Below are 24,646 nucleotides of genomic sequence, written 5' to 3' on the forward strand. Positions count from 1 at the left end.
ACTTGTGTTGTACGATACGCGTGGGTGCAAAAGCGCTTCTGCTGGTGAGTGACATTGTTTAGAGGATACGTGTGCCTTTTTTACTTTTTTTTTTAAAAAAAAGCTGCTTCCTGGAAGGAAACTGTGGCCTCCGGCTCATTGAATAACGTAGTTCTGAGACATGCAGCAGTGGTTCTCCGAAACGTCCGCAGTCGTTTTCTCAAGAAAAGTTTAACTGCTCTGAATTTATGTTTGTTCCTTCCTCATGAGCTTAATAAGGCTCCATCGCCTTTCGGTGATATGGAAGAACTGGATGTTTAACCAGGAGCCTGAACATGTGTTTCAGGTGGAGAACTCCAAAGACAATGAGGAAAACATCTTGCAAAGAGAAGTCCCGCTCAGGCAGTCCCGTCGGAGGTTTCGGAAGATCAACCAGAGGGGCGAGCGTCAGACCATCACCGACAACGTGGATTCCAGCAGTTACCTGTTGGTGAGTCTGCTCTCCCTTGGCCCATCGCCTTGGCATCGCGCCGTCTGCGCGGCCGGCTGGCCTTTCGCTTGATGGAGGAAAGCTGGTGAGGTGAAATGGTCTCTGTCTCTCATTTTTGAGAATACTTTTTTTGTCTTGTTGGGGAGCAGTAGAGCGCCTCCGATTTGAACACCATAGGTGGAAGTGGAGACTCAGGCACTGGTTAGAAAAAAGGTTTTTTGGTTTAGAGGTTTTCAGTCGAGAACTATAAATAAATCTGAACATGTTTGCTGGACAGAGAAATGGTCATTCTTGGGTTTTGTTGGGTTACATTGGTTTTATCTGGAGTTCTTTTGGTAAGATGTAGGTATTGGTGGTTTTCTTTTTTTTCCTTGATAAATTTGAACTATGTTTTGGAATTGAGTCAATCCCAAATGCGGTTCAATGCAGTATTAACACTATCGTACTTGGTTATGTTTACTTGCTTAAAAATAGTATAGTGCTAATTCAAGCGTCAAAAAGAGTAACGGCAACACATTTGCTGCTCTGAAATAACATCACAGGCTGTATAATCTGCGCTGTGTGAAGGCACGTACGGCTGTGGTTTAGAGGCCACAATGCTTTTATGCAGGTTGCTCTTTGCCGTTATTTCTCACATACAAACTTCCTGCTCAGTGGCAGGATATATATGTGATCTAGACAAATTATTTCATTGCAAATAATTGTTCTGGATACTTTAATTTGCCTTGAAACTCAAAAGTTAAAAAAGACAGTGCTAACGTTGAAGTACACAAACCTTGAGTAGTCTTCATGCACAGAAAAGAAAAAAAACCTGCAATTTCTCCCCTTTTTTCCCATCTTCCTTTTCATCTCCCCGAAAGGTACAAAGCTTTTCTTAGTTGGTATGCTTCCGAATACCTGATCTGTGCAGTTAGGTGTCTGTTGCTGAATAAACTGCTGGTTTTCTTGCGTGTTGGTAGCTGTTGGATCGCGGGTGGTGATTTTAGACTCTCCGCAGCATTAGCACGTCTGGGAGGAGAGGTTACCTGGGCTTTTGTCTTGTAAGCAGAAGAGCTCTCCTTGCTGTGACAGGAGGAGAATATGCGGCTTGAAGTTTAACGTCCTCTGCCATCTCATTTCGAGAACTGTCACACGTGTTGGATTTTATCATTAGTAAGTCATCCGAGTTAGTTATTGACGAAATGAGATGTTGGACCCTCGTGCTCTGGGCAGTCATGCGTAAGGCTTTATTAGGAATTAAATTCCAATCTGCATATGACAAAACCTTTCTCTTTCACTTTGGTGTTTGTGACAATGAATAAGCACAGAGAAAGTAATTCTCGGACCTCAGTGCTCAGAGGAAGAGGAGCAGCCGACGCTGATGCTACCTGTGCAGCGTGCGCGAGGGGTGCCGGAGGGACTCTGGCATCTTTGGCCTAAGAAAGACCACGTTATAATGCTTCGTGAATGATTTCAGGGGTTTTTGGTTATTGATGCGAGGAGCCGGTGTGGTACAATCGCAGGATTGTGATTAGTTGACAAATTACGGCCTTGTTAGGATTTTTCTTCATGTTGATTAATTTCTTTATGTGGCCAACCACACGGAGCGCATGCGCGTGTCTGCGCGGATGGTTTCGTGTTGCAAATCTGGTGGCTTCCTCAGATTTATGAATACATATATTTTGATCAGCATTTGGTGGAAAATGGTATAAACTTCATAAATCAACAGCACATTCCTAAACCTGCTTTTATGTCCGTTAATTAGGAATACGTAACAAGAGGCCTGTTTGCGCTGCGAGGTGTTTTGCCGGATGAGTGAGTGCTAAGTGGCAAGGAGTAAACAACCACCTCTCCGACAGAAAATCTGCAAGCTGTTGGGTTTTCAGCAGTCGGAGTTGAAATACCAATCCTTGCTTTGTAGACTGTGAGCTCCTAATTGGAAAGTGTCATACTCCCAGTACTTGGTGCAGCAAAAAGTAATTTGTAACTCGACAGATGACTAAGAAATCAAAACACGATAACCAGCTGCCTGTTTGACAAGTAAATAAAAATTGGGGGCCTATATTTTTTCCATGTTCTGTTATAATCTGATAAAATAATGGATTTTTCTGAGGTATGGCTTGTTCTGTGCCTAGGTTTAACTCTTCCCTATAGGAGTCTGCTCGTACGTGGCCGTTGGTTGCCGGCGGTGTTGAAACGCAGGCTTTCTACTGTAACCCATCATGCCAGCCCGTGTGAGGAGGGGCAGGGTAAGGAGGAGGGGTTTTGAATGAAACTTTTATTTGACAAGAACTTGCAATTACGTTTTCTGCCAGAGTGGGAAAACTGTTTACAAACTCGCTGGCAGATTTCCTCTCTGGCGTAATGCTAATGAATAAACGCAGCGTTGTATTTCGCTCTCCAGCCTGTTGCTAAATGCTCTTTGACAGATGCTGAATGTACCCTGATGGAGCTGTTGTGAGCCCTGCTGGCGCCGGCAGCGCTCCCTGCTTCCAGCCGCTCTGCGGGGACTTCGGTCAGGCTCCGGCCGGAGGATGGCAGGGGCGCGCAGATCTCCATCTCTAGGTTTCAGATGAATAAGCTATTTTTGTTAGAGAAAGGTAAGCTACTGCATCACCCATGCTACTGTAGACCAGGCCAGAGGTGACACTGGCTGCAAGCTGACCCCATGGGGGCAGAAGGGCTTTGAGCTCTCCTCCACAAACCAGCTGAGCAGAGGGTGTTCAGACCCCAACACACTGACTCTGTTGTGAACTGAATAGTAAACCCTGGCCCTCTGTGCTCCTTCTGCCACCTGGAGAGCATACTCAAGCCCAGCCCTGCCCCCCTGACAGCTCCACCTTTCAGTTTTTCAGGGGTTGCAGTTACTGTCTGTGAAGGCTTCTTCTTTATCAGTTTGTTCCTGGAGATGTGCTTCACGTGAGTAGACCCTGTCCAGTATTCTCCAGCCTTGGTGGGACTTCCCTAAGGCAATTTGCCCCTTACAAGGCAACATCAGACCTAGCTGAGGTGCAAGTGCCAAACCAAAGGTCCTGTCCCTATTGCCATGGCAAGTGCACTCAAACAGGGGGGAGGTAAGTGGGGCCATGTCCAAAGCCAGTTAAACCTGTGTTTTAACTCATGCTTGTCTCATAATTTGCTGAGCATCAGCATGACAGACCCTGGTCTGCAGCATCTGCTTAACACACAGTATGAAGTCCTGCAATGGACTGGGGTTGAAGGAAGAGCCAGAACCCCAGGGCAAGCTGCTGCTCCCTCCCAGATGGCGAGGTTCTGCTGGCACTGGGGTTTTCCCTTCTACAGCACAGCCGGCAAGATACTGAGGATAAAGGTGTATTTGGCAAAACACTTCTCAAATGTGCTTGGTTTTTTTCAGGATGTAAAATAGCAGCGCTGCCCACCAAGTGATGGAGGAGGTGGCTCTGTGGCGGTGGGCGACGTGCAAGGCAAAGGCCACGGTGGCAGCCCGAGCGCGTGTGGCCGGCTGTCTACCTGGGGCAGGGCTGAGCGTCCCTGTAATTACATGGGGTCTCCATCCCTCCGCACTGCTGATCTCTGTTGCCTTGTTCATTTTTGACACTTAATCTTGATGTCCTGACTGGGGGGGAAAGTGAGGCTGGAGTCGCTGGGAGAAGGTTCTTGCTCAGACTTAATGGATTAGAAAGAAACCTGCCGTTGGTATTAATTCTGCCTGCTCTTGCTTCAGGTGGTATTTGTTAGTACGGTTGCGTATCTTTTTGGCAATAGGCACTCTGTGCGTATTAGTGTCTGTGATGTAGATAAGAATCCAGACAGGAACTGGGGTTGTGCAGCAGGGCATTACTACAACCGAGATAAATACGTAGTCGTTTCTAGTTCTTAGTCTAGTTCTCAACCCAGTAACGCAACCGTGTTTCTTAATTGCAAAAGAAAAAAGTAATTGTCATCATCTCTGTTCGACTCTGGCCCGGGCTGTGGTGACCGTGCAGCAGGTGCTGACAAAACTACAGCAGACTACCAACAGGTGACTTTGGGACATTAACACTTTTAGGAAAAAATGGTCAATGGCAGTTCTGGTAATTTATAAAAGTTAAATTGTTGTTTTGATCTTGGCTCCAGTAATTGGAAAGTAAATGGTTCAAGTATTTATCTTCATAATTAAAAAAATAAAACCTGATCTAGTAAGTTTTGCACTTACATTTCTTGCAATGACCAAAACCAAACGGGGTTTAACAATTTGATACAAATTTCTACATGACCCTCAAACCTGTAAACTCAAATCTTTTCTCATTTGAATGCGATTTTTCTAATTTATTACCTACAGACATTTTTGACAGTTCTCGTGTCTGATTTTTTTTTTTAATGAACAGTATTTGTATTTCTAAAAATAGCACATGTATGATGTAATGCGTATTTCTATGGAGTTATGACAACATTTAAAATTTTTTCAATTGTTGGTTCACTGTAGAACAGAATAAATAAATTGGTACCAACCTTCTAATAGTAATTCTCTTTCTCAGAGATGCAAATTTACCCCCTTTTTTTTTTTTTTTTTTTAAAAAAAAACCTCCTGTAAGTGGATAATGAGGTTTAAAAGATTTATTATAATATTAAGTTTTACGGACAGTTTCTTAATACTTGCATCATGTAAAAATTTTCCTGGAGCCTTGTAGGAGCGTTTATCTTCAGAGAAGTCTGTCACTGAAGACTGCTTGAGTGGCAAGTTTCTTGTTCTTTGATCATTACTTAATGTAATCCTGTCAGAGGCTGGCGTGAGCGTAGGGCATCTCACAATTGCAGGAAGTTAAGTCACATTTCAATATACTGCCTCAAACCCATTAGGTTCTTTACCATTACTAATCCTTTCCCTTTTAAATGCTGTAAAACACTATGGGTCTCTTATAATCTATTTTTAACTACCAGGTACATTTGCTGAAATGGTACCTATTATTGATCTAAACCAACCCAGACCGACGTGGAGCGTGCCTCCAGCTGCCTTTTGTTAAACTTGGACGCGGCATCGGCTGGCGTCTGTTTATTTTGAATATCGGTTAATTTTAATGAGGCTGTGGCTGCTCTGTGAGCGGCTCAAATCACTTCTTCTTGAGCTGGAGGACGGTTCCCTTTGCAGCTCACTGCTTTTTAATGTGTTTATGTCCACGCTTCCTCTTTTTTGACACTTTTAAAAAACGCTTGATAGAATTTTAGCTTTATGAACTACCAAATCAGAAGAAAATTTGGGTCTTGCTGAAATCCATGAACCTTGCTGTGTACTTAGTGCGTAGAGAAGTCAATGTCGCTCGTAGCTTTCTGGAGGTGTCGCGCGATGCAAAGAGATAACGCAAGCTCCTTCTTCCTGACGCTGTTTTTGCAGCGTGGGGATTTTCTCTGTTCTCATCTCCATCTTAAATTTTGCGTGGCCCAGGTCGCCTCCGGACGCGCAGGACGCACGTGCTGCAGAGCCGCAGGGTGTGCGGGACCATCGTTAGCAGGGCACGCAGGACCATCGTTAGCAAGGCGTGTGGGACCCCCGTTAGCGCGGCGGCCGGGGCAGGACGGGACCTCTGAGAGAGGCCGCCCACGCAGTGGCTTCTGCGCGGCTGTGTTGAACTCCTGCCATTTCGGAATGTTTTTCTTGCTTCTGTGAGCAAAAAGAAGCCGTGCGTTCGCTTCCTGAGCAGCCGACTCCAGGTTTGTGGTGGCCGGCGCCTAAAGAGAGGCGGCCGTGGTGTGCCGGCACCTGGAGGCGGAGGAGAGGAGGGGAACGCACGTGGCTGGAGCCCCCCGGCTCTCTGGAACGGAAAACTGCTGTCAGACGGGTCTTTGGGGGTGGGCGAAGAGGCTGTGAATGACGTGGGAGCTGTGTTAACTAATGATGTCAGAGGTGTCATCCTGGCTAAATGCCGCTGGGAACAACCCCCGGCCGGGTCCGGCACGGGAACCGGCACTCGGCATCTTGAGCTCGCCGGGACGGCTGCCGGGGGCGCTGCCCTTTGCGTTCGTAAGCGAAGGGGAAAACTGCCAAATGTGCGTTTGCTCATATTTTATTTTATGTATTGATTCTGTCTGCTTGTTTTGTCAGCAGTGTTGCCGTCAAGGGCTCCTTGAAGGTCTGTCGCTGGTTATGACGGTCATTAACAAAATGCCAGTCCTCAGCGTGTGCTGTGCGTTAAAATTCTTCCTAGGAATTTCCATAGATCGCTGGTGCTTCCCAAACTAATTAATGAGCATCTGCAGTTTCCAAAGAGTAATGACTTGAGTAGGCTGCACACAAAATAAGAAAATATTGAAAATATTGCCCTTCGGTTAAAATCTGCATTTTTCAGATTACAATTTTATTTTTTTTAGAAATAACAACATATGCAACGTGTAAACCCCAATTCATCCATAATGAAAGTGGTTGTGTTTATTCAAAAGTGATATTCAGGAGTTTCCCTGAAGATCTTACAGACTTGACGAGCAGGTTATATACAAACTGTGAATTACAGACACCACCTGAGTTCGGAGGTGACACGTGCAGCTCTTTAACAGCATTTAAGAGTGATGCACAAATGAAACGACATCAGACTGAAACTAGGGAGGGTTTATTTTAAGCGAGCACCTGTACTGACTCGGCTCTGGGCGCTGGCGGCAGCGCGCAGCCCCTCTGGCTGTCCGTGGGAGAGCCGGCGGCGGTGGGGTGGGAGGACGGACAGACGGACAGGCGTGCTCCTGCTTGGGCAGGCTGTGGGCCTGAGCGAGGTACCAGCTGCCCTCAGGGGGAGCTGCACTGGGAGGTTGCTGCTTACCCATCTTTCTTCAGGGCTTTTTGTGCGTAAAATAACCTTTAATACAGCTGAAGAAGCAGCTATATGGACACAATATGTATTCTGCCAACTGCTTTAAAGAAGTTTTCTCTTTTTTCTTTTCTTGTTTCTGTCAGTTCTTACACCATAATTTTCTGCTCTTCTGTTCTTCTCTTGCCTCAAAGACTTTCTTTAAACTTTCCTCTGATGGGAGGAGCGAGACGAGCGCTGAGCTGTACAGTTGTTCCCTCCCTGCGTGCTGGCGAGATTTGGGGTGACGGTCAGCCCGCAGACCCCGGCGTCGTCCCTGCAGCAGGTCTGTGCGTTCCCCTCCCCTGGCTCAGCCGAGCAGCAGAACCGCGCTGGTCTGGGTGATAATTCAAGAAAAACTTGTGGATATTTTTACGCTTGTTTCCTACTTGCAGTCTAAACACGTCAGTGTTTTTACAACTGACCACTTTCACCAGGAAACCTGGAAGTGTTTGGAAACGGATCCTGAGGACAGTCTGTCCTTCGCAGGGAAACCTCCCTGCTCCTCGAACTGGGATGAACTGGAGAGGTTCAGACCTTGACCTGAGCTGATGCTGGCAGTGCAGTGGGAGGGATGTACTGTTGTGCCTGGTGTTGCTCCGTGGCAGCTTGTGGCAATAGAACCTTTGAAAAATTCTAGGGAATTCGCCAATTAACAGGCACAAGAAGTAAAAATTCAGGTTGTTATTAATGTGCTCTGCACACAATAATCAGTTGTCTGTTTCTTCCTCCTCCTTTCACCACATAGACAAATTTATACCATGGTAGAAATTAACGCAGTTCCTTGGAAAAGGCCTGAGAAAATATTTTATGTAGCATGTTCGGAGTGTTAATCTCTGTTTTGATGGACCCTGAGGGGTTGGGTGGCAGTTCCAAAGTCATTAATTCTTTATAAGCAGCCTCTTATGCAAACTAGATTGAGAGCCGTGTGTAAGGGCTGTGCCCACTGCTCGTAATTGTATGGTGTCATTCGGGCGGGTAATGGTAAAACGCAGCGCTCTGCACCCGAAAAAGGCATTTCCGTCTTTTTGGGGCCTTAAAAACCCTTTGTGTACGAGTTGCGGGTCTTTGTCAGATCCTTCTTTTTAACATCGTTGTTTCAGTCTTTGGAAATGACATATTGAGTGGCTTCTTGTAGGAAACCGGTGGGTAGTAGCCAGCAAGCTGGTCGCTGCATGCGGGGAGGTGGCGGCGCGCACGGATCTGTTTTTTATTTCCTGTCTTCCATCTGGGCCGTTTCTGTTCAATATGCCGTACTGAAGTCTAGCAGCATGGGCGCACTCGCATTTGTAGGAACTCAGCCTTTCACTTCGGTTCAGGTTTATCGCGCCTTAGAGAGAAGCAGTTCTGTGAAGGGTCATTTTGTATTTTAGCCTGAAGAGTCGTTCGTTTGAGTCGTCACGTTGAACGTCACATAACACTGCAGACTTCTTAAAAGGACTGCGATGGTGGTGTCTTCAGCTTTGTATTCGAGTTAAAATGGTTTTCTAATTTAGAATATGGACATTAGCATCGACTTAGCCATGTTCTTCGGAAGCCTTCTGGACCAAGTCAGGGACTGAGAATATCCCAAGCAATTTTCAGTTAAAATCACCATCAGTGCATAATGCAGGCATTTGGATGCCCTGTTTTCCTTGAAAAACTTGGCATGCAAACCACCGTGTTTTGTCAGCAGTGTTGCCGTCAAGGGCTCCTTGAAGGTCTGTCGCTGGTTATGACGGTCATTAACAAAATGCCAGTCCTCAGCGTGTGCTGTGCGTTAAAATTCTTCCTAGGAATTTCCATAGATCGCTGGTGCTTCCCAAACTAATTAATGAGCATCTGCAGTTTCCAAAGAGTAATGACTTGAGTAGGCTGCACACAAAATAAGAAAATATTGAAAATATTGCCCTTCGGTTAAAATCTGCATTTTTCAGATTACAATTTTATTTTTTTTAGAAATAACAACATATGCAACGTGTAAACCCCAATTCATCCATAATGAAAGTGGTTGTGTTTATTCAAAAGTGATATTCAGGAGTTTCCCTGAAGATCTTACAGACTTGACGAGCAGGTTATATACAAACTGTGAATTACAGACACCACCTGAGTTCGGAGGTGACACGTGCAGCTCTTTAACAGCATTTCCCAATTCATCCATAATGAAAGTGGTTGTGTTTATTCAAAAGTGATATTCAGGAGTTTCCCTGAAGATCTTACAGACTTGACGAGCAGGTTATATACAAACTGTGAATTACAGACACCACCTGAGTTCGGAGGTGACACGTGCAGCTCTTTAACAGCATTTAAGAGTGATGCACAAATGAAACGACATCAGACTGAAACTAGGGAGGGTTTATTTTAAGCGAGCACCTGTACTGACTCGGCTCTGGGCGCTGGCGGCAGCGCGCAGCCCCTCTGGCTGTCCGTGGGAGAGCCGGCGGCGGTGGGGTGGGAGGACGGACAGACGGACAGGCGTGCTCCTGCTCGGGCAGGCTGTGGGCCTGAGCGAGGTACCAGCTGCCCTCAGGGGGAGCTGCACTGGGAGGTTGCTGCTTACCCATCTTTCTTCAGGGCTTTTTGTGCGTAAAATAACCTTTAATACAGCTGAAGAAGCAGCTATATGGACACAATATGTATTCTGCCAACTGCTTTAAAGAAGTTTTCTCTTTTTTCTTTTCTTGTTTCTGTCAGTTCTTACACCATAATTTTCTGCTCTTCTGTTCTTCTCTTGCCTCAAAGACTTTCTTTAAACTTTCCTCTGATGGGAGGAGCGAGACGAGCGCTGAGCTGTACAGTTGTTCCCTCCCTGCGTGCTGGCGAGATTTGGGGTGACGGTCAGCCCGCAGACCCCGGCGTCGTCCCTGCAGCAGGTCTGTGCGTTCCCCTCCCCTGGCTCAGCCGAGCAGCAGAACCGCGCTGGTCTGGGTGATAATTCAAGAAAAACTTGTGGATATTTTTACGCTTGTTTCCTACTTGCAGTCTAAACACGTCAGTGTTTTTACAACTGACCACTTTCACCAGGAAACCTGGAAGTGTTTGGAAACGGATCCTGAGGACAGTCTGTCCTTCGCAGGGAAACCTCCCTGCTCCTCGAACTGGGATGAACTGGAGAGGTTCAGACCTTGACCTGAGCTGATGCTGGCAGTGCAGTGGGAGGGATGTACTGTTGTGCCTGGTGTTGCTCCGTGGCAGCTTGTGGCAATAGAACCTTTGAAAAATTCTAGGGAATTCGCCAATTAACACGCACAAGAAGTAAAAATTCGGGTTGTTATTAATGTGCTCTGCACACAATAATCAGTTGTCTGTTTCTTCCTCCTCCTTTCACCACATAGACAAATTTATACCATGGTAGAAATTAACGCAGTTCCTTGGAAAAGGCCTGAGAAAATATTTTATGTAGCATGTTCGGAGTGTTAATCTCTGTTTTGATGGACCCTGAGGGGTTGGGTGGCAGTTCCAAAGTCATTAATTCTTTATAAGCAGCCTCTTATGCAAACTAGATTGAGAGCCGTGTGTAAGGGCTGTGCCCACTGCTCGTAATTGTATGGTGTCATTCGGGCGGGTAATGGTAAAACGCAGCGCTCTGCACCCGAAAAAGGCATTTCCGTCTTTTTGGGGCCTTAAAAACCCTTTGTGTACGAGTTGCGGGTCTTTGTCAGATCCTTCTTTTTAACATCGTTGTTTCAGTCTTTGGAAATGACATATTGAGTGGCTTCTTGTAGGAAACCGGTGGGTAGTAGCCAGCAAGCTGGTCGCTGCATGCGGGGAGGTGGCGGCGCGCACGGATCTGTTTTTTATTTCCTGTCTTCCATCTGGGCCGTTTCTGTTCAATATGCCGTACTGAAGTCTAGCAGCATGGGCGCACTCGCATTTGTAGGAACTCAGCCTTTCACTTCGGTTCAGGTTTATCGCGCCTTAGAGAGAAGCAGTTCTGTGAAGGGTCATTTTGTATTTTAGCCTGAAGAGTCGTTCGTTTGAGTCGTCACGTTGAACGTCACATAACACTGCAGACTTCTTAAAAGGACTGCGATGGTGGTGTCTTCAGCTTTGTATTCGAGTTAAAATGGTTTTCTAATTTAGAATATGGACATTAGCATCGACTTAGCCATGTTCTTCGGAAGCCTTCTGGACCAAGTCAGGGACTGAGAATATCCCAAGCAATTTTCAGTTAAAATCACCATCAGTGCATAATGCAGGCATTTGGATGCCCTGTTTTCCTTGAAAAACTTGGCATGCAAACCACCGTCTGTATGAGAGAATAGCTAGAATATCATCTTTGGTTTTGGCATAGAACTGATTGCTATCTAATGACATTTAACAGCATTTGTAATTTCACAATTGATATGTGGAAACTTTCTTAATGGGGATATATTTGACCGATGAAATACTTGAAATAGTTGATTAAATGACGTCTCTGTCTGTATGGGGCGATCACTGTAGCTTAATTCCTTGTTGATACCTTGTTCTTGCAAGTCAGAGTTGCCTTCTATCGCTGAGTATTAGCGTGTTTTGTTCTTACATGATTAAGTTTTAGTTTGAGGTAATGTAGCCACAATGTTTATATTGTCTTTACGAGTTTGATTTTGTTTCCTTTAAGGTTTGGCTAACAGTGATGGTTTGTCAACTTGGAGTGTAGGTGCAGCATCTGCCCCGTCCGTTGCTTTATCTGCTCAGATGCCGTCTCAGGTGGGGTGAGAGCAGCGGGGGCTTCTGCTGCTGTTGTGCTCTTAGTGAAGGGAGGGATTCCAAGTGATGCTGGGGAGAAATTTCCAAGAACTTTCCATTTTTAAAGGCAATAAGGGCCGACTCGTACCAAACAGTGAGACAGTTTGGACATCACCACGCTGCAATGCCTCATCTGGTGAGGGAAGCCCTGCAGGGCTGCTCTGGGGTCTGCGCTGCGCTTCCCCGGCACGGCACACTCGGGGATGTGTGCGTTGTGCAGTGGTCCCTCTCCCAGTAAACCTCTTGGGAGCACTTACACGCCCCGTTCTCCCCTGTTGATGCTGTTACCGAGCGCGGGCTGTGCTGCGCCTGAACTGGTCCCAGCCCGGGTCCGGGGACGGCTGAGATTCCTGGAGTTCCGCCTGAGCCCGGGTGAGTCTGTCGGTGTCGACCCTGCATGTAGAAAAGCAGCGTGGTGCCTCCAGATATGGGTCTGTTTCAGGGGAAAAAAAATGTTCATGAGATGGCATGCCTGGGACGATACTTGTGTCACACACGCTCTTCAAGCTGGACGCCCTGGCCACGAATAAATGAGAGTTGACTGTTCACCATCACCCTTGCTTAGAGAGAAATTTTGAAATTTGGTAGTAGGAGTCAGGTCCCTTCCCCCTTCCTGCTCTTAAGCTTCCAGTTTGCTATTAATCCTCTAGAAAAATGACAGAAGAAATATTGGAAGTGGCATTTTAATGATTTTTAACCTCATCTGTGGAGTTAATGTGTTATTCTCAAGGTCATTTAATCAAAGGCCTTTTTCTTGCGAGAGGTGTGCTGGTACCTTATGTTCTAAATTGTCTTTATCTGCTCGTTTCAACTTGAGATACAGTTTTTAGAAATGAGGGAAGAAAATGTGGCATTTCATATCAATTTTAGGGGGATGAAAGTGAATATATATGTTAGTGGGCTTTGCAGTTTCCAAGTGCGCAGCTCCGGCGGGCTCCCCGGGTAGGTGACAGCTGAGGCAATTACGGCCAGTTCTGTGTTAGGGTTGGGCTGCGATTTCGGTTTTGAGACTAGATCAAGGTAACGTTTTAGTGAGCAAAATTCTACACGCGTTTGGGAAATTTTAGAGATTTCATCCTTTCAGTACCTCTGGGTGGATTCGGTCCCACAAACTGACCCTTCTGGGGTTGGTAGCCACTTCTTCTCATCACCAGGGGTTTTGGGGTTGCGTACCTTCCCAAACTTCCCCACCCCTTGCCGAAATGAGATGTCAGGAAGGAAGGGAGGAGCCTGATATGAATCATCTCGGTTCAAACCGTAGAAATGAACTTTTTGTTTGAGTCCGTAGCGGAGGGGGGCTTCCCCCTTCCCCCCGAGCTGGCGTTCTCCCTGTTTGCGATGCGGATCATGCCGCCGCCCGACGCTGCAGAGAGCGTGCACCGACAGACAGAGATCTGCGGGAGGGAGCTGTAATTTATAAACGCATTTGAGAAAGTATTATAAACCAGATAAATCTGAATCACTGCAAATAGGAGATGACCTTTCCGTGCTTAACACAACAACTGAAAAAAGATGGTTGGGGTAGTGCGAAAGCGATGGAGAAATTGGATCCACGGTGCCTTTTTATTGTTCCTTCTGTATTGCTGGTGCTATATTTAGAAGCTTACATCACTTCGGGGATGATGACAGTCTCTGCCCTCCCTCTCCCGCTCCCTCCCGCTCTCCCTCGCTCCTTCCCTTAGGATGGATCGTGTTTTCATACGACTTACGAGTCCTGCAGATCTTTCGGTAGGATTTTTCTACAGCCTGTTAGTAAGCGCTGCCGTGCGAAGCGCTGTACATAAGGATGCCATGGCACTGCGTAATGTCACCCTGAAGGGCAGTGGGAGCTCGCGGTGCTGCCTTCCCTGCCTCCGCTTCCTAAAAGGGTCAGGAATAGGGTGGAGAGTTGTATTTTTTTTTTTTTTCCTCCTCCCCCATCCCCCCACCTCCTTTAAACAGGAATTTCTACGAAGCCCTAACGAGGGTCTAACCTTGCCATGAAAGTACAATGGTTCCCTTCAGATGCTGAAGTTACGTGGCGGGGAGATGCGGAGCGGCGTGCCGGTGCCACCGAGCGGAGCAGGCTGTGCCAGCGTAGCGGGGGCCGCGTCCCGCTCGCGCTGCGGCCGCCTCTGCGTTCTGCACCCCGCGCTGCCCGTCGCCCGCCTCTCCAAAGAGATTTAACGTCCTCGGAGGTCTTGAAATAACCTCTTGATGCAGGTGCCCTTAACGCTAAAATATTTCCGCATTGTGCTGCGCTGTTTGGCAATTCCCACTCGCCAGACTGTATTAAGATGAGTTATTTTAGCCTGAAACATCTTTGCCCGAGTGTGTGCAGTGAGGGATTGCTTTCCCAGCAGCCGGTCTCCTTCCCCAGCCCCCACGCTGGGCTCGGCGTGGGGATGCTGCCTGAGCCGCTCTGCTTAAAACTGGGGAGGGGGGGCAAATTCGGGTACCTGCTCATAGCCGAGCGCTGTGGCGGGGGACAGCGTGCCTCGGAGGACAAAGGGACAGAAGTCCACAAGCCCGGGCCCCTCGTTGCGCTGCCGCGCCGGCGGCTTCTGCCTTTTCCGCCAGTGCCATGATGGCTGGGAGACCGGCGCTCGCCCTCCCCGCCGGCGACGCACAATGGGCTTTTCTTTCTCTCATTGATCGGGAAAAAGTGATGCTGCTCCACTGTACCTTCCGCTGTCTGCCGGCACCGCTGCCGGCTCCCCCGCAACTCCGGTTTGCGGCGTCCTTAAAGAAGAGAAGGCTCTAACCCCGCTTAACCGAACGCGCCTTTAAATTATGAAAGGCCTTGCTGTCCTTTTCAAAACATCCCATTTTTCAGGGACTGACTCTCGTCAGACAGTTAGAACGTGCAGATTTATTTAACAGGCAGAAGGATTCAGATAGCGTTATGGGAGGGTAAAGGCAATATGATGCACGGGAACGGACAGAGTGGTATTTGAAGCGTGGAAAGCAATCAGCGTTAAGAAACAAAGACCACCTTTAATTCAGAGACTGTAGACTGAAGGATTTTTTCCTTAAGATTCTCTGAAAACTTGCAGTCTGGCTTAAAATGAGACCAGCGATTTACTGTTTGTGATTCTGCCCGAAGCTGCCGTTCTTCACGAGTGTTTTGATCGTGATCACTATGGAGCAGCCTTTGTATCAGATTTTTATTTGTATTTTTTTTTTCATTTCTGAGTTGCTTTAGTATTGAGATTTGTCGTTAAACAGAGGATTTATACAAACTTACAGCATTGTGCTGCAGGGAGCAGGGGCTGCAGGAACGCATGCGTTACAAAAAAAAAAAAAAAACCAAAAAAAAAAAAAAAAGACTGAGAAACGAGTGGGGGGATGCCCCAAAAGCCGGGGTGTGGAAGTAGGTCAGGTTTTCCCCCCGCCCGGGGCGGCGCGGGCGGGCAGGGCTGCGCGGAGCTGGCTGCAGCCCCCCGGGACCACCGCCGCCGCGCTCATTGGCGGGCCGGGCAGAGGGATGATGTCATCCTCACTTAAAGGCAAAACTAGAAGGAAATAGGATTTTGTTCCCATTATTGAGCTGGTGTTTACAGTAGTTGTAAAATACGGCATCCGCGCCAAAATCTTTAGCGGATGGGATTTCGCGCACAATGCAGCGGGTTTGCGAGGCGGTTGGGAGATGAGTATCTGCCCGGTTAGGCGAGGGATGGAGTTCTGCGCTATCGGCGTGCGCGCAGGCAGGGAGAGGTTTCCTTGAGCTGGGTTGGGTTTTCTTTTCGCCTTGATAGAAATTGTGATGCTGATAACTGTAACACAGGTAATGCTGCGCAGAAATGCTTGGATGTTCCTTGCCGCTGAAGATTTAGCAGTGTGGCATTGTATTTGATGTTTAAGATGCTTCCGAATACAATGTTGTGAATTATTAGAAAAGATGCAGTACAGACGTGTGTAAGGCGAAGCTGACACATTTAGCCTATTGTTCAGTATTGGAGGAACAGTAAAAGAAACAGCTATTGGTATGGCTGGTGCAGTGCGTTTTAAAAATCTGAAGTAATTATCTAAAATTCTTTCAGCTCTTAAAAACCAAATAGACTTTGAGTTTGCAAATTTTGCAAGTGCGGGAATGAAGTTCGGTTTTTCTTTTATGTTTAAATACAAATTCAACCCAGTAGTGTTTATGAAGCCTGGTTGCATCTGTTACTATTTTCATTGTCTGATAGACATTAAGCAAATTCAGACGTCAGTACCATTTTTTTTTTTTTTTTTTTTTCTTTTAAGGCAGTTTCGGAAGGTGCTAGGGGAAGGTTTTTCTCTTAGTTAGGGTGCAACTCCTGTCGTAACTTGGGTTACGTGTGGGGAAGAATTCAGCTTCTGGATGGCTGCTGGAAGGAGCCTGTGGTTTGAGATGGGGTGAGATGTCCTGTTGGTACAACTTGGCTTCCAAAATGTAAGAATCTGGTTCCGCGTGCCACTTGGCACAGTAGATGAAAACGAGCTTTCTGTGGATTGCCTCAAACCGCCCGATTCGGTATTGAAGAATAAGCAAACAAACAAAAAACCCCCCAAAAACAGAGGGGATTTTTGGCCCTCAGTGGCACCAGACCACTCTTGGAAGCTCCTCTTCTGTACGGGAGGTGTGGCCATCAAGGGCTAGTTCGGTTTTGGAGGATTACCCCCGAGTCTGATGGAATAATGAGATACATGGCGACGAAAATTCTTTCCAAAGAGAGGAACACGGAAACAGTGAGTGCCCCTCCTTGCAGACAAACTAAATGATCCAGAGTACTAAAAAATGGCTTTAGCAGAGCCAGTACCCCTGTCCGCCTCCCGTTCTCTTCCGTGCTTTCCTCCCTTCTTGCCCGGTGGCAGAAGTCCTTTGCCTTCTAGGAACTGAAAGCATCACGGCGGTCCCAGCCCAAAGGTGTGGGATCTCGGAGGTGCTGTTTCGGAGCAGCTCTCCGGCAGGCTGGGCTGCCGTCCAGGATACTGAGCTGCTTGCAAATATTGCAGCTTTTAGTTGCAAAAAAAAAAAAATAAAAAATCATAAAACTCAATTGACTCCTGCAGAATTAAGGCATTTTTGGTTAGAAGCAGAATTGGTCTTGATTGGGGGGGGGAACCCCGCCCACCAAAACTTTTAACATGGTTTCAAAAGCATTAAAATGATGAGAATTACAAACATCACCTTTCAATCAGAAATTTACTTCTCTTTCTAGACAGCAGTCTCCTAATGAGTGTATAGGATGAGATAAAAACGTTGAGGCTCTTGTGTGACACACATACATAAAACTACAAATTATTTTATTGTGCAGTGATTATGGGTGTATCTGTGCGTGCGTGTCGATGTCTGCAGATATTTATTTTGCTTAGTTCTAAATTTGGATGCGAAGATGAGAAATAATCCACCGAAATGCTGTTGAAAGTGCTAATAGATATATAAGATTGATCTAAAAAAAAAAAAAAAATGTAGAAAAAGCAAAATACCCAGAGTTACCCTCTATGCATTAATAGATCATAAAATGATATAAAATGTAATGTGGAGCAGGGGTGTTTTGCTGAGCGGCTGTTATACCGATATGTGTGTTTATATTAGGTCAATAAAGATGCTCTGCTGGCTGCATCTGCAGATACAGTAGCCAATTGATCTAATGCAGTTTCTAAAGGCTTTCTATACAGGTGATGTCATCCTTTTAGCTCGGTTCCCCTCCCACTCTCTTTCCTCCTTATTAGATATTTCATCTTGCTGCGGAGCATCCAATCGATGGGAGCTTCTCCTGAGGGAGCTGCTGAGAAGCAGGCAAAGATAGTAGGAATTAGGACTCCAGCAGTCAGGCTCGCTGTAGCCATGGACGGACGGTTTTGTTGTGCATTACAGAAATGTTTTAATTGGAAAAGCTAGGCGTGGATTAACCGTGCTATCCGACTGATGCATTAGAATACTAAGCGACACTGCAGAGTTGTAAACTGCATTAAAAAAAAAGGGGGGGGGGGGGGGTTGAAAGAGAAAAGGGTTTGTATTGCAGAGGCTTTTGATACATTCCACGGTGCAAACCTGTTAGAGCATATATCCTGGAGCGACAATCCGGACACTAATTCAATTTTTGCAGTTATGATGGACAAGAGTATAAAGAAGAAACTTTAATATCCGGGGTGTGGGATTCCTGAATCGCCTAAGATGCCGAAGAACCTTTGCAAAATTTCGCCTACAATATGAATGTGAACTTTCTGAAAAGTGGACCCGAAGATAAGCCGCTTGTAAATGCATTTTAGTGAAGAGAAAAAAGGAATTTGAAGAATTTATATCTCACCTTTTAATGTATTGTGGCTTTAACCTGCAGTTCTAATCCATTTCAGAATTAATTCAATTTTAGCAGCACTTTTTGGGTGCATGCCTTTTGCCTGGGGGAGCATATGGATATTTGTATGTGAAAAGCTAGGAAACATTTTGATTTGAATTGATGTGCTTGTTAAAACTGGAACATTTTTATAGGAATTGCTGCTGCTGCTGCGAACTCACTGCAATACTGAAAACTACTCAGATACAGGGGAAGCTGTAATCGAATTCAGTGTGAAATTCAAGCCTGAGAAGTTGCATGCATGTACATTTGCTGCTTTGGTTTATGACTTTTAAAGAGAATCCAGAAGGGATTTTACTCTGTATTTTTCTTCTGTGGCTTTTATTTGAGAAAGGAAACTTTTTTTTCCCCCCAGCCTAAGAGATGGCTTTTCTTGTTCGATGTTATGCCAACTGCCTGCAACCGTGGGCCTCCAAAGTAAGTACAATTTTGTCTGTGCTGCATTTCTGTGACATGTGTTGAGAACCGCGGTGCCGCTGGAGCGTTCCCGGCTCGGAGCCCGGGTACTGCTCGGTGAGGTGCCGGACTCCTGCCGGTGCGGGGACTGCTCCTGTGGAATCGTTGCTAAACGGGAAGGGGGGACCGTGAAATCTTGGGCTTGTTTTATGTACGAATAGCTTACAAAATAGCAGGCAGGATAAAAAATGCCATTTGCTGCTGAAATGGGTAAAGCTTGCTTTTCAGCCTGTAAATGTGAAGCAAGTGTTATTGACGTGTACCGTTTTTATGACTGCTTGCATTTTTTGCTAACTTGAAAATATCGGGATACAAACCCAGTGACGTTCTAATTTTCAAGCTGTATGAAGCTCTGCTGCTTCTTTCCTTTGTGCAGTGTTGTGGAATTGGTGAATTATTTAGCTGAACTATGTAATTACAATTAGCTTTAAAGGACACAAATTATTTTGTGTGCCTGAAGGTGCAGTATTTTTGTGAAACTGGGGAGGGAGGGGTGTTCCTTTTGAAGGAGGTAATGAAATCTAGAACATTCGAGCAATCCCATCTATTGAGATAAAAGCCTTCAAAGAAATTAGAAAATACACTATTTGTCAGACTCTCACTATTTGGAATGCTCGGTCAGAAAATTAACCGAGTTGCTGGTATTTTATTTATGCTACTGCCAAGAAGTAGTCACCCTAAGACATGGCGATTGCCTTCTAAACCTGAGGCCAGGCATATAAACATTATTATTTATTGTAATTTTGTATGTCTATAGTGCAGCTCGTAGAGGCTAGAATAAAGACTGTGCAAGTTTCTTGCCTGTGAGAGCTGGCAGGGTTCGGAGGCAGTGGGCTCCTGACATCATGGGACACGGCATTGACTTTGGAGCAAGAAATTTGCTCTTGACTTTGGTCCCCAAAAGTTTAGAGTCTAAGTGACGTGACGGTGCGGAGATGCGGAAGGGAGGAACGCAGCTGGGTGTGGAGTCCCCACGCAGGATGGTTTTCCCTGTTTTTTGGTTTTTATTTCTGCTAAAATGGGAATGGAAGCTCGCAGGGGCTGGGGGCGAACGTGCCGGGCTTCAGGGTTTCCGTGCGCGGTTGCCAAAATCAATGTGTGAATACGTGGGCGTGCGTGAGGCTGAATTTTGGCTGTTCGGCGCGTGCCGAGTCCACCCCACCGTCGGGCGCAGCGGATCCGCGGGTGCCGGTTGCCTCCAAGGGCTGATGGGCTCCGTGTGCTCAGGCAGGTAACGGCGGCTCCGCGCCCGGGAGGTCCTGCTGGAGAAGGTCGGCCTCTTTGTGTCATCATCCGTGCGTAGGTGTAGGCTCCTCCGCTTTCGTCCCTTCCTACCCTGTAGGCATTAAATAGGAAAGGATCGGTTCACTTCGGCTGGGCTTACCTGCACCTCCCTTGTTAAGGAGGTCTGAACGGGTAATACCGCGTAAAACCGGGGACTGCTTCGTCACGTTGGTACTTCAGCTGAGATTGCTCTTTCCGTAGAGTTCGGGCCAAAGTGAGAAACCACGAAAAAGAAACCCCGTGCTCAAGTAAAGGTTTGGCAGGAGTCAAATAATAATATTAAAAAAAAAAAAAAGAATTGGAAAGGCTTTTGGCCCCCTGTGTCGGCTCTGTGGATGATACCCAGCAGATTGCTGCCATACCAGTCAAACCATTTATTGACTCGTTTACTATTCATTAACGAAATGGTATAAAATGTTGGGGAGGGGGAGGTTTGGTTTTTTGGTTGTTGGTTTGTTTTTTGGTTTTGTTTTTTTTTTTTAAATGGCTGATGAAAACCGATTAACTGGTTTTGCATTCCAATCCATAGCTAAAAGTTCTTTGTCTTTAAAACCACGAAAGACAAAGCGCCTGTAGCCCCCTTCTGCAGAACCCCACAAAGCCCCCCCAGACTCCTGCAAACCTCCACAAACTTTCAGACTGGTCGGTTCATGATGTTCTGCAACTCTGAAGAGAAATCTGCGTAGGATTAAATAGACTGATGAGCTGAATTACATCTGAGTTTGGTCCAGTTTGGTTTTGTTTGAGCTTTGTACCACAAATCTGTTTCTATGATGGGTGTTTTATACCAATACATATTGTAGCAAAATAACTGATGTCAGAATTTTAAGTATTCAAGTTTATAACTTTTAACTTGAAAATGTCAAGTATTTTGTGATACTGTTTTGAAACAAGAACCACTTCTTGCCACAGAGCAGTGAACATCTGACTTTTCATTTGCTTTCTCAGTGACTAAATTCAAAATTTCGTAGATTTATGTAGATACCTGTCCCAGAACTTTTTCAATTAGTTGCTTTTAAACTGGTTTAGGACAATAGTCTGAAAATGGGCTGTTGACTCAGTTGTAATTATAGCTGTTCTGAATGTGACACTGTAATGATACATCTATTTAATCAGAGCAAAATGAAGTCATAGTTCATGACTAATGGGAAAGGTAAGCTTTCGTGAAGGTATGTAGAGAAGGATACTTCTGAAGGTTATCCTTGAGCTCAGGAGGTCGCTTTGGCGGGCTGGGGGGCGACCTGCAGGAGAAGCCAGCATTAGGAGCTCCGTCACCTCCTGGAAGGTACTCTCTGAGCATAAGGGGTATCTGCCCTGGTTTGCGTTGCACGCGCCCCTCACCTCCACAAACCCTTTTGAAAGTGAAAGGGACAGAGTAGCCATCTGGAAAGCAATTAATGCAGTCTGTTTTCCTGCATAGAGAGCTGCTGCAAGGAGGAGAAACTGAGAGAGAGAACTCCAAGTGTTGTGAATTTCTGCAGTGCACCTGAAGATGAGCTGGACTAGATGGGTTGGACTAGATGATCTCCAGAGGTCCCTTCCAACCCTGACCGTTCTGTGATTCTGTGGACGAGCCGTTCAGCCCGTCCCTGCACGCTCTCGTAGAGGTCGCCGGTATTCCTCAAGGCTGTGCTGATCCTCGGGAATGTGTCCCGGCGAGATCCCCGTGGGGAGATGGTGGAGATGGTGGTTGTTCCTCTGTCAGCCGTGACTCGGGGTACCAGCGCAGGGGCGGGTTCCCGCATCGGGAGCGCATCATAAGAAACGGTCTGTGCCCGGGGGGACCGTGCGCTTTCTGCAATGATACACTGCAGAAGATGAGATAAATAGATGCAGGCGTCCTTAAGCAAACATGGTGAATATGATAAGCAGAGAGGAGTGTGGAAAGCAGTGATCAAAGCAGCCCCAGCTGTCATGCCATCGCTGCTCTGGAGGAAGATGAAGGAGGGTAGAGGACTTTGCATCGGTCGCGTGCAGATCTGCCTCCACAGATGACGTATTTGCGAGGACAAGGGGCATTCAGTTTAACTTAATCTAAATTCCTCTGATACTAATGCAAGATTTTAAAGCAGAAAAATTAAATGTTTCTGATATATCTCAGCAATATTCTGATCGTCTTTGTAATTCTGATCATAACTTTCCCAGTGTCTGTTAAATTGTCTGTGATGCACTTTGTGGTATTAGAATCTTAAACGTAGGTGCATTATGAAGTCATTCTGGAAGAGAGCTCTAAACTTAACGAGGTAGATGTATATGGTTCTCCCGTAATAGAAATTTTATGCACATCCTAACAATTTCCCCAGCCTAGAATGCACACGCGGTTACCCCGTTTGTGTAGCAGGAGGGTCTGATGGGGAAAATAGGGAGTGATTGGATAATGTATCTATAGAGGCTATTTAAAAAGAGATGTTTTTTGCGATAATGTGCTTTTTATAGAAAATAAGGATTTTTGAATTAACGTCTAAGCCTCTAAAATGTTTGTTCCTGAAGGAAAACAGTTTCATTTAAGATCCCAGGTGCATGTTAAACTTGTCTTACGACAGTAGACAGAAATTTATTTTCTCTAGGCTTCTGTGTTCTTTTCTTTCTGCTGTTTAGATAAAATCTAACAACGCTAAGCATAATAACAAGATAAATTTGCTCTGTAAAAAGTTTGTGTTTGGGTTAGAACAGAAGTCTTGGAGTAATTTTTCAGTCCCGTTCCTATTTCTGCTGTCCTCTCACTGGGACACGATGCAAGTTTTAGTCATCTGTAACTAAAATCAGTGTAACACCATCTTCTGATTCCAAGGGGCATCGGTTTGATCTCCAAGATCTTTAGTTGAAACCTTCATGCAATTAAAGATTATTTTCAGCTCCTCAGAAGAAAAACAGACCTTGGATAGTGTGTCCTTGATTTGATTCGATGTCATCCTTGTCTTTGCTAATGCACTTTTATGGAACGTAGCCCGGGTAGCACACATTTTAAATGTTTTCAGTGCAAATAGAGTAACCGATCCTTCGCTTTCCTTTTTTTTTTGGTCAATTTGGACAGCGTCTTACTCGCCCTCTTGGCCTTGCCTCTCCCTCCAGTCCTTCTCTCTCCATGCCTGTAGCTTCCAGCCCAACTTTGAGCGGTGCAGAGCACCCCAGCGCCACTCAGAGCGGGACCCGTGGGTGCTCGGCACCCAGCTGTGTGAGTTGGTGTGCGGGCGCAGGCAGCAGGTGATTGCCCTGTGACCTCCCCCCTTCTGCCTCCTGACGGTGCTTCCATCCTGCCGGCTTTGGTTTGTATGATTTAGTCCTCTTTGAGTTTCATCCAGCTCCTGAGAGTATTTGTGGTCTCACCTATTCCTTATTTTCTGGGGTTGGGGTTTTTTTTAATTTTATTTATTTATTTTGTGGAGTTTCATCCAGCTCCTGAGAGTTATTTGTGGTCTACGTATTCCTTATTTTCTGGGGTTGGGTTTTTTTTTTAATTTTATTTATTTATTTTGTTTATTTTTTCCCCCTCCATCCCCTGCAACAGGATTGCCTTATTTCTCCTTCCTAATTGGTTTGTAGGAGCATGGCCTCTTGGTTACTCAGTGCTCTGATCCCCGATCTCCTGGGGAGGGAGTGCTCATTTTCCTTACACTTAGTTAAAAGTTTAGCTCTGTTTTTTATAACGACTTGTAGGATACTTGCTGTAATGCGTTTTAAATGTAGTTTTTCTTTGATAGTTTAAGATAAAAATGGTTGAATATGAGCTGTGTGAGCATTACGCTAGAAAGCTTGGGTTTTCATATACTCCAGTGTATAGGGTGTTGAGGTTAAACGCAAGTACACGTCGTACTACTTTTCGACAGAAAAAGCCTTTTCCTGAAGTATTGTTTTTATCGGAAATTGGCTCGTAGTGTGCAAATAAACACCTATCTGTACATTTATTTCCTCCTGGACTTTGTTTGTTTTAAACCTGCTTTGTTACGATTCTGCTTCCAGCTCCAGCCGGGTGCGGGACCGCCCTGTTTGGCTCCTCGCGCTTCCACGAATGCATTTCTGTATGAATACAGACAGGAAATGTAGATGGAAGATTGCTGCGCCTTTGTGGGGGTTTTTTTTGCATATACAGGATCCGAGGGCCTCGTCACGCTGCTCGTAGCTGAGAGGTAACGCGTTGCCGAGCGTTGCTCGCAGCATCGGCGCGCTGGCGCTGCGCTCCCTGCGCCCCCCGAGCCCGGCTGGGGGCGTCCCCGGGGCCGATTGTCACCTGCCTGTCGTTGCCGTGAAGGGAGGTTGTAGCAGCCTGAGGATGTGTGAAGCGGGACCGTCATCACCACGGTATTTTACCAATCAGCGTCTAGAAGAGTTTATAAATTATTCAGCTGAGATGGAACTCTGTGTAGATTCGGAGGGTCGCGTGCCCTGCAGTATTGTCTCGGGATGAGAGCTCCCCAAACGTCGGGCTGCCGTCGCCTCCGCGGCTGCCGGAGTTTTACTGACTCGTGAAACTTCAGCTCCTTACAGAACTCAGCATCACTACCCCCCGTCGCAGTTGGTTTTCTACTGTGATTATTTAGACAAGGCTCTCTTTAGTCGTGTAACGTATCAGTTTTCAGTGGTGAGAACAAACAGTAAAATTGGAACTCTGGCACTGAAAATAAGTCTTTTTGAACATTCCTTTTGCATGTTCA

At 46.1% G+C, this 24,646-nt stretch overlaps 1 protein-coding gene across 1 annotated transcript in view; it reads left to right on the forward strand.

The window, feature by feature from the left end:
- RAPGEF6 (Rap guanine nucleotide exchange factor (GEF) 6) overlaps window positions 1-24,646 on the forward strand; it is a 111,070-nt gene that overhangs the window by 26,882 nt on the left and 59,542 nt on the right. The window contains exon 6 of the mRNA XM_009891364.1: window positions 326-469. Coding sequence (XP_009889666.1) covers window positions 326-469 — 144 coding nt within the window. The remainder of the gene's footprint in view (window positions 1-325; window positions 470-24,646) is intronic.

Source organism: Charadrius vociferus, unplaced genomic scaffold (genome assembly GCF_000708025.1).
Source record: "Charadrius vociferus isolate BGI_N301 unplaced genomic scaffold, ASM70802v2 scaffold370, whole genome shotgun sequence".
In the NCBI taxonomy this organism is placed as follows: Eukaryota; Metazoa; Chordata; class Aves; order Charadriiformes; family Charadriidae; genus Charadrius; species Charadrius vociferus.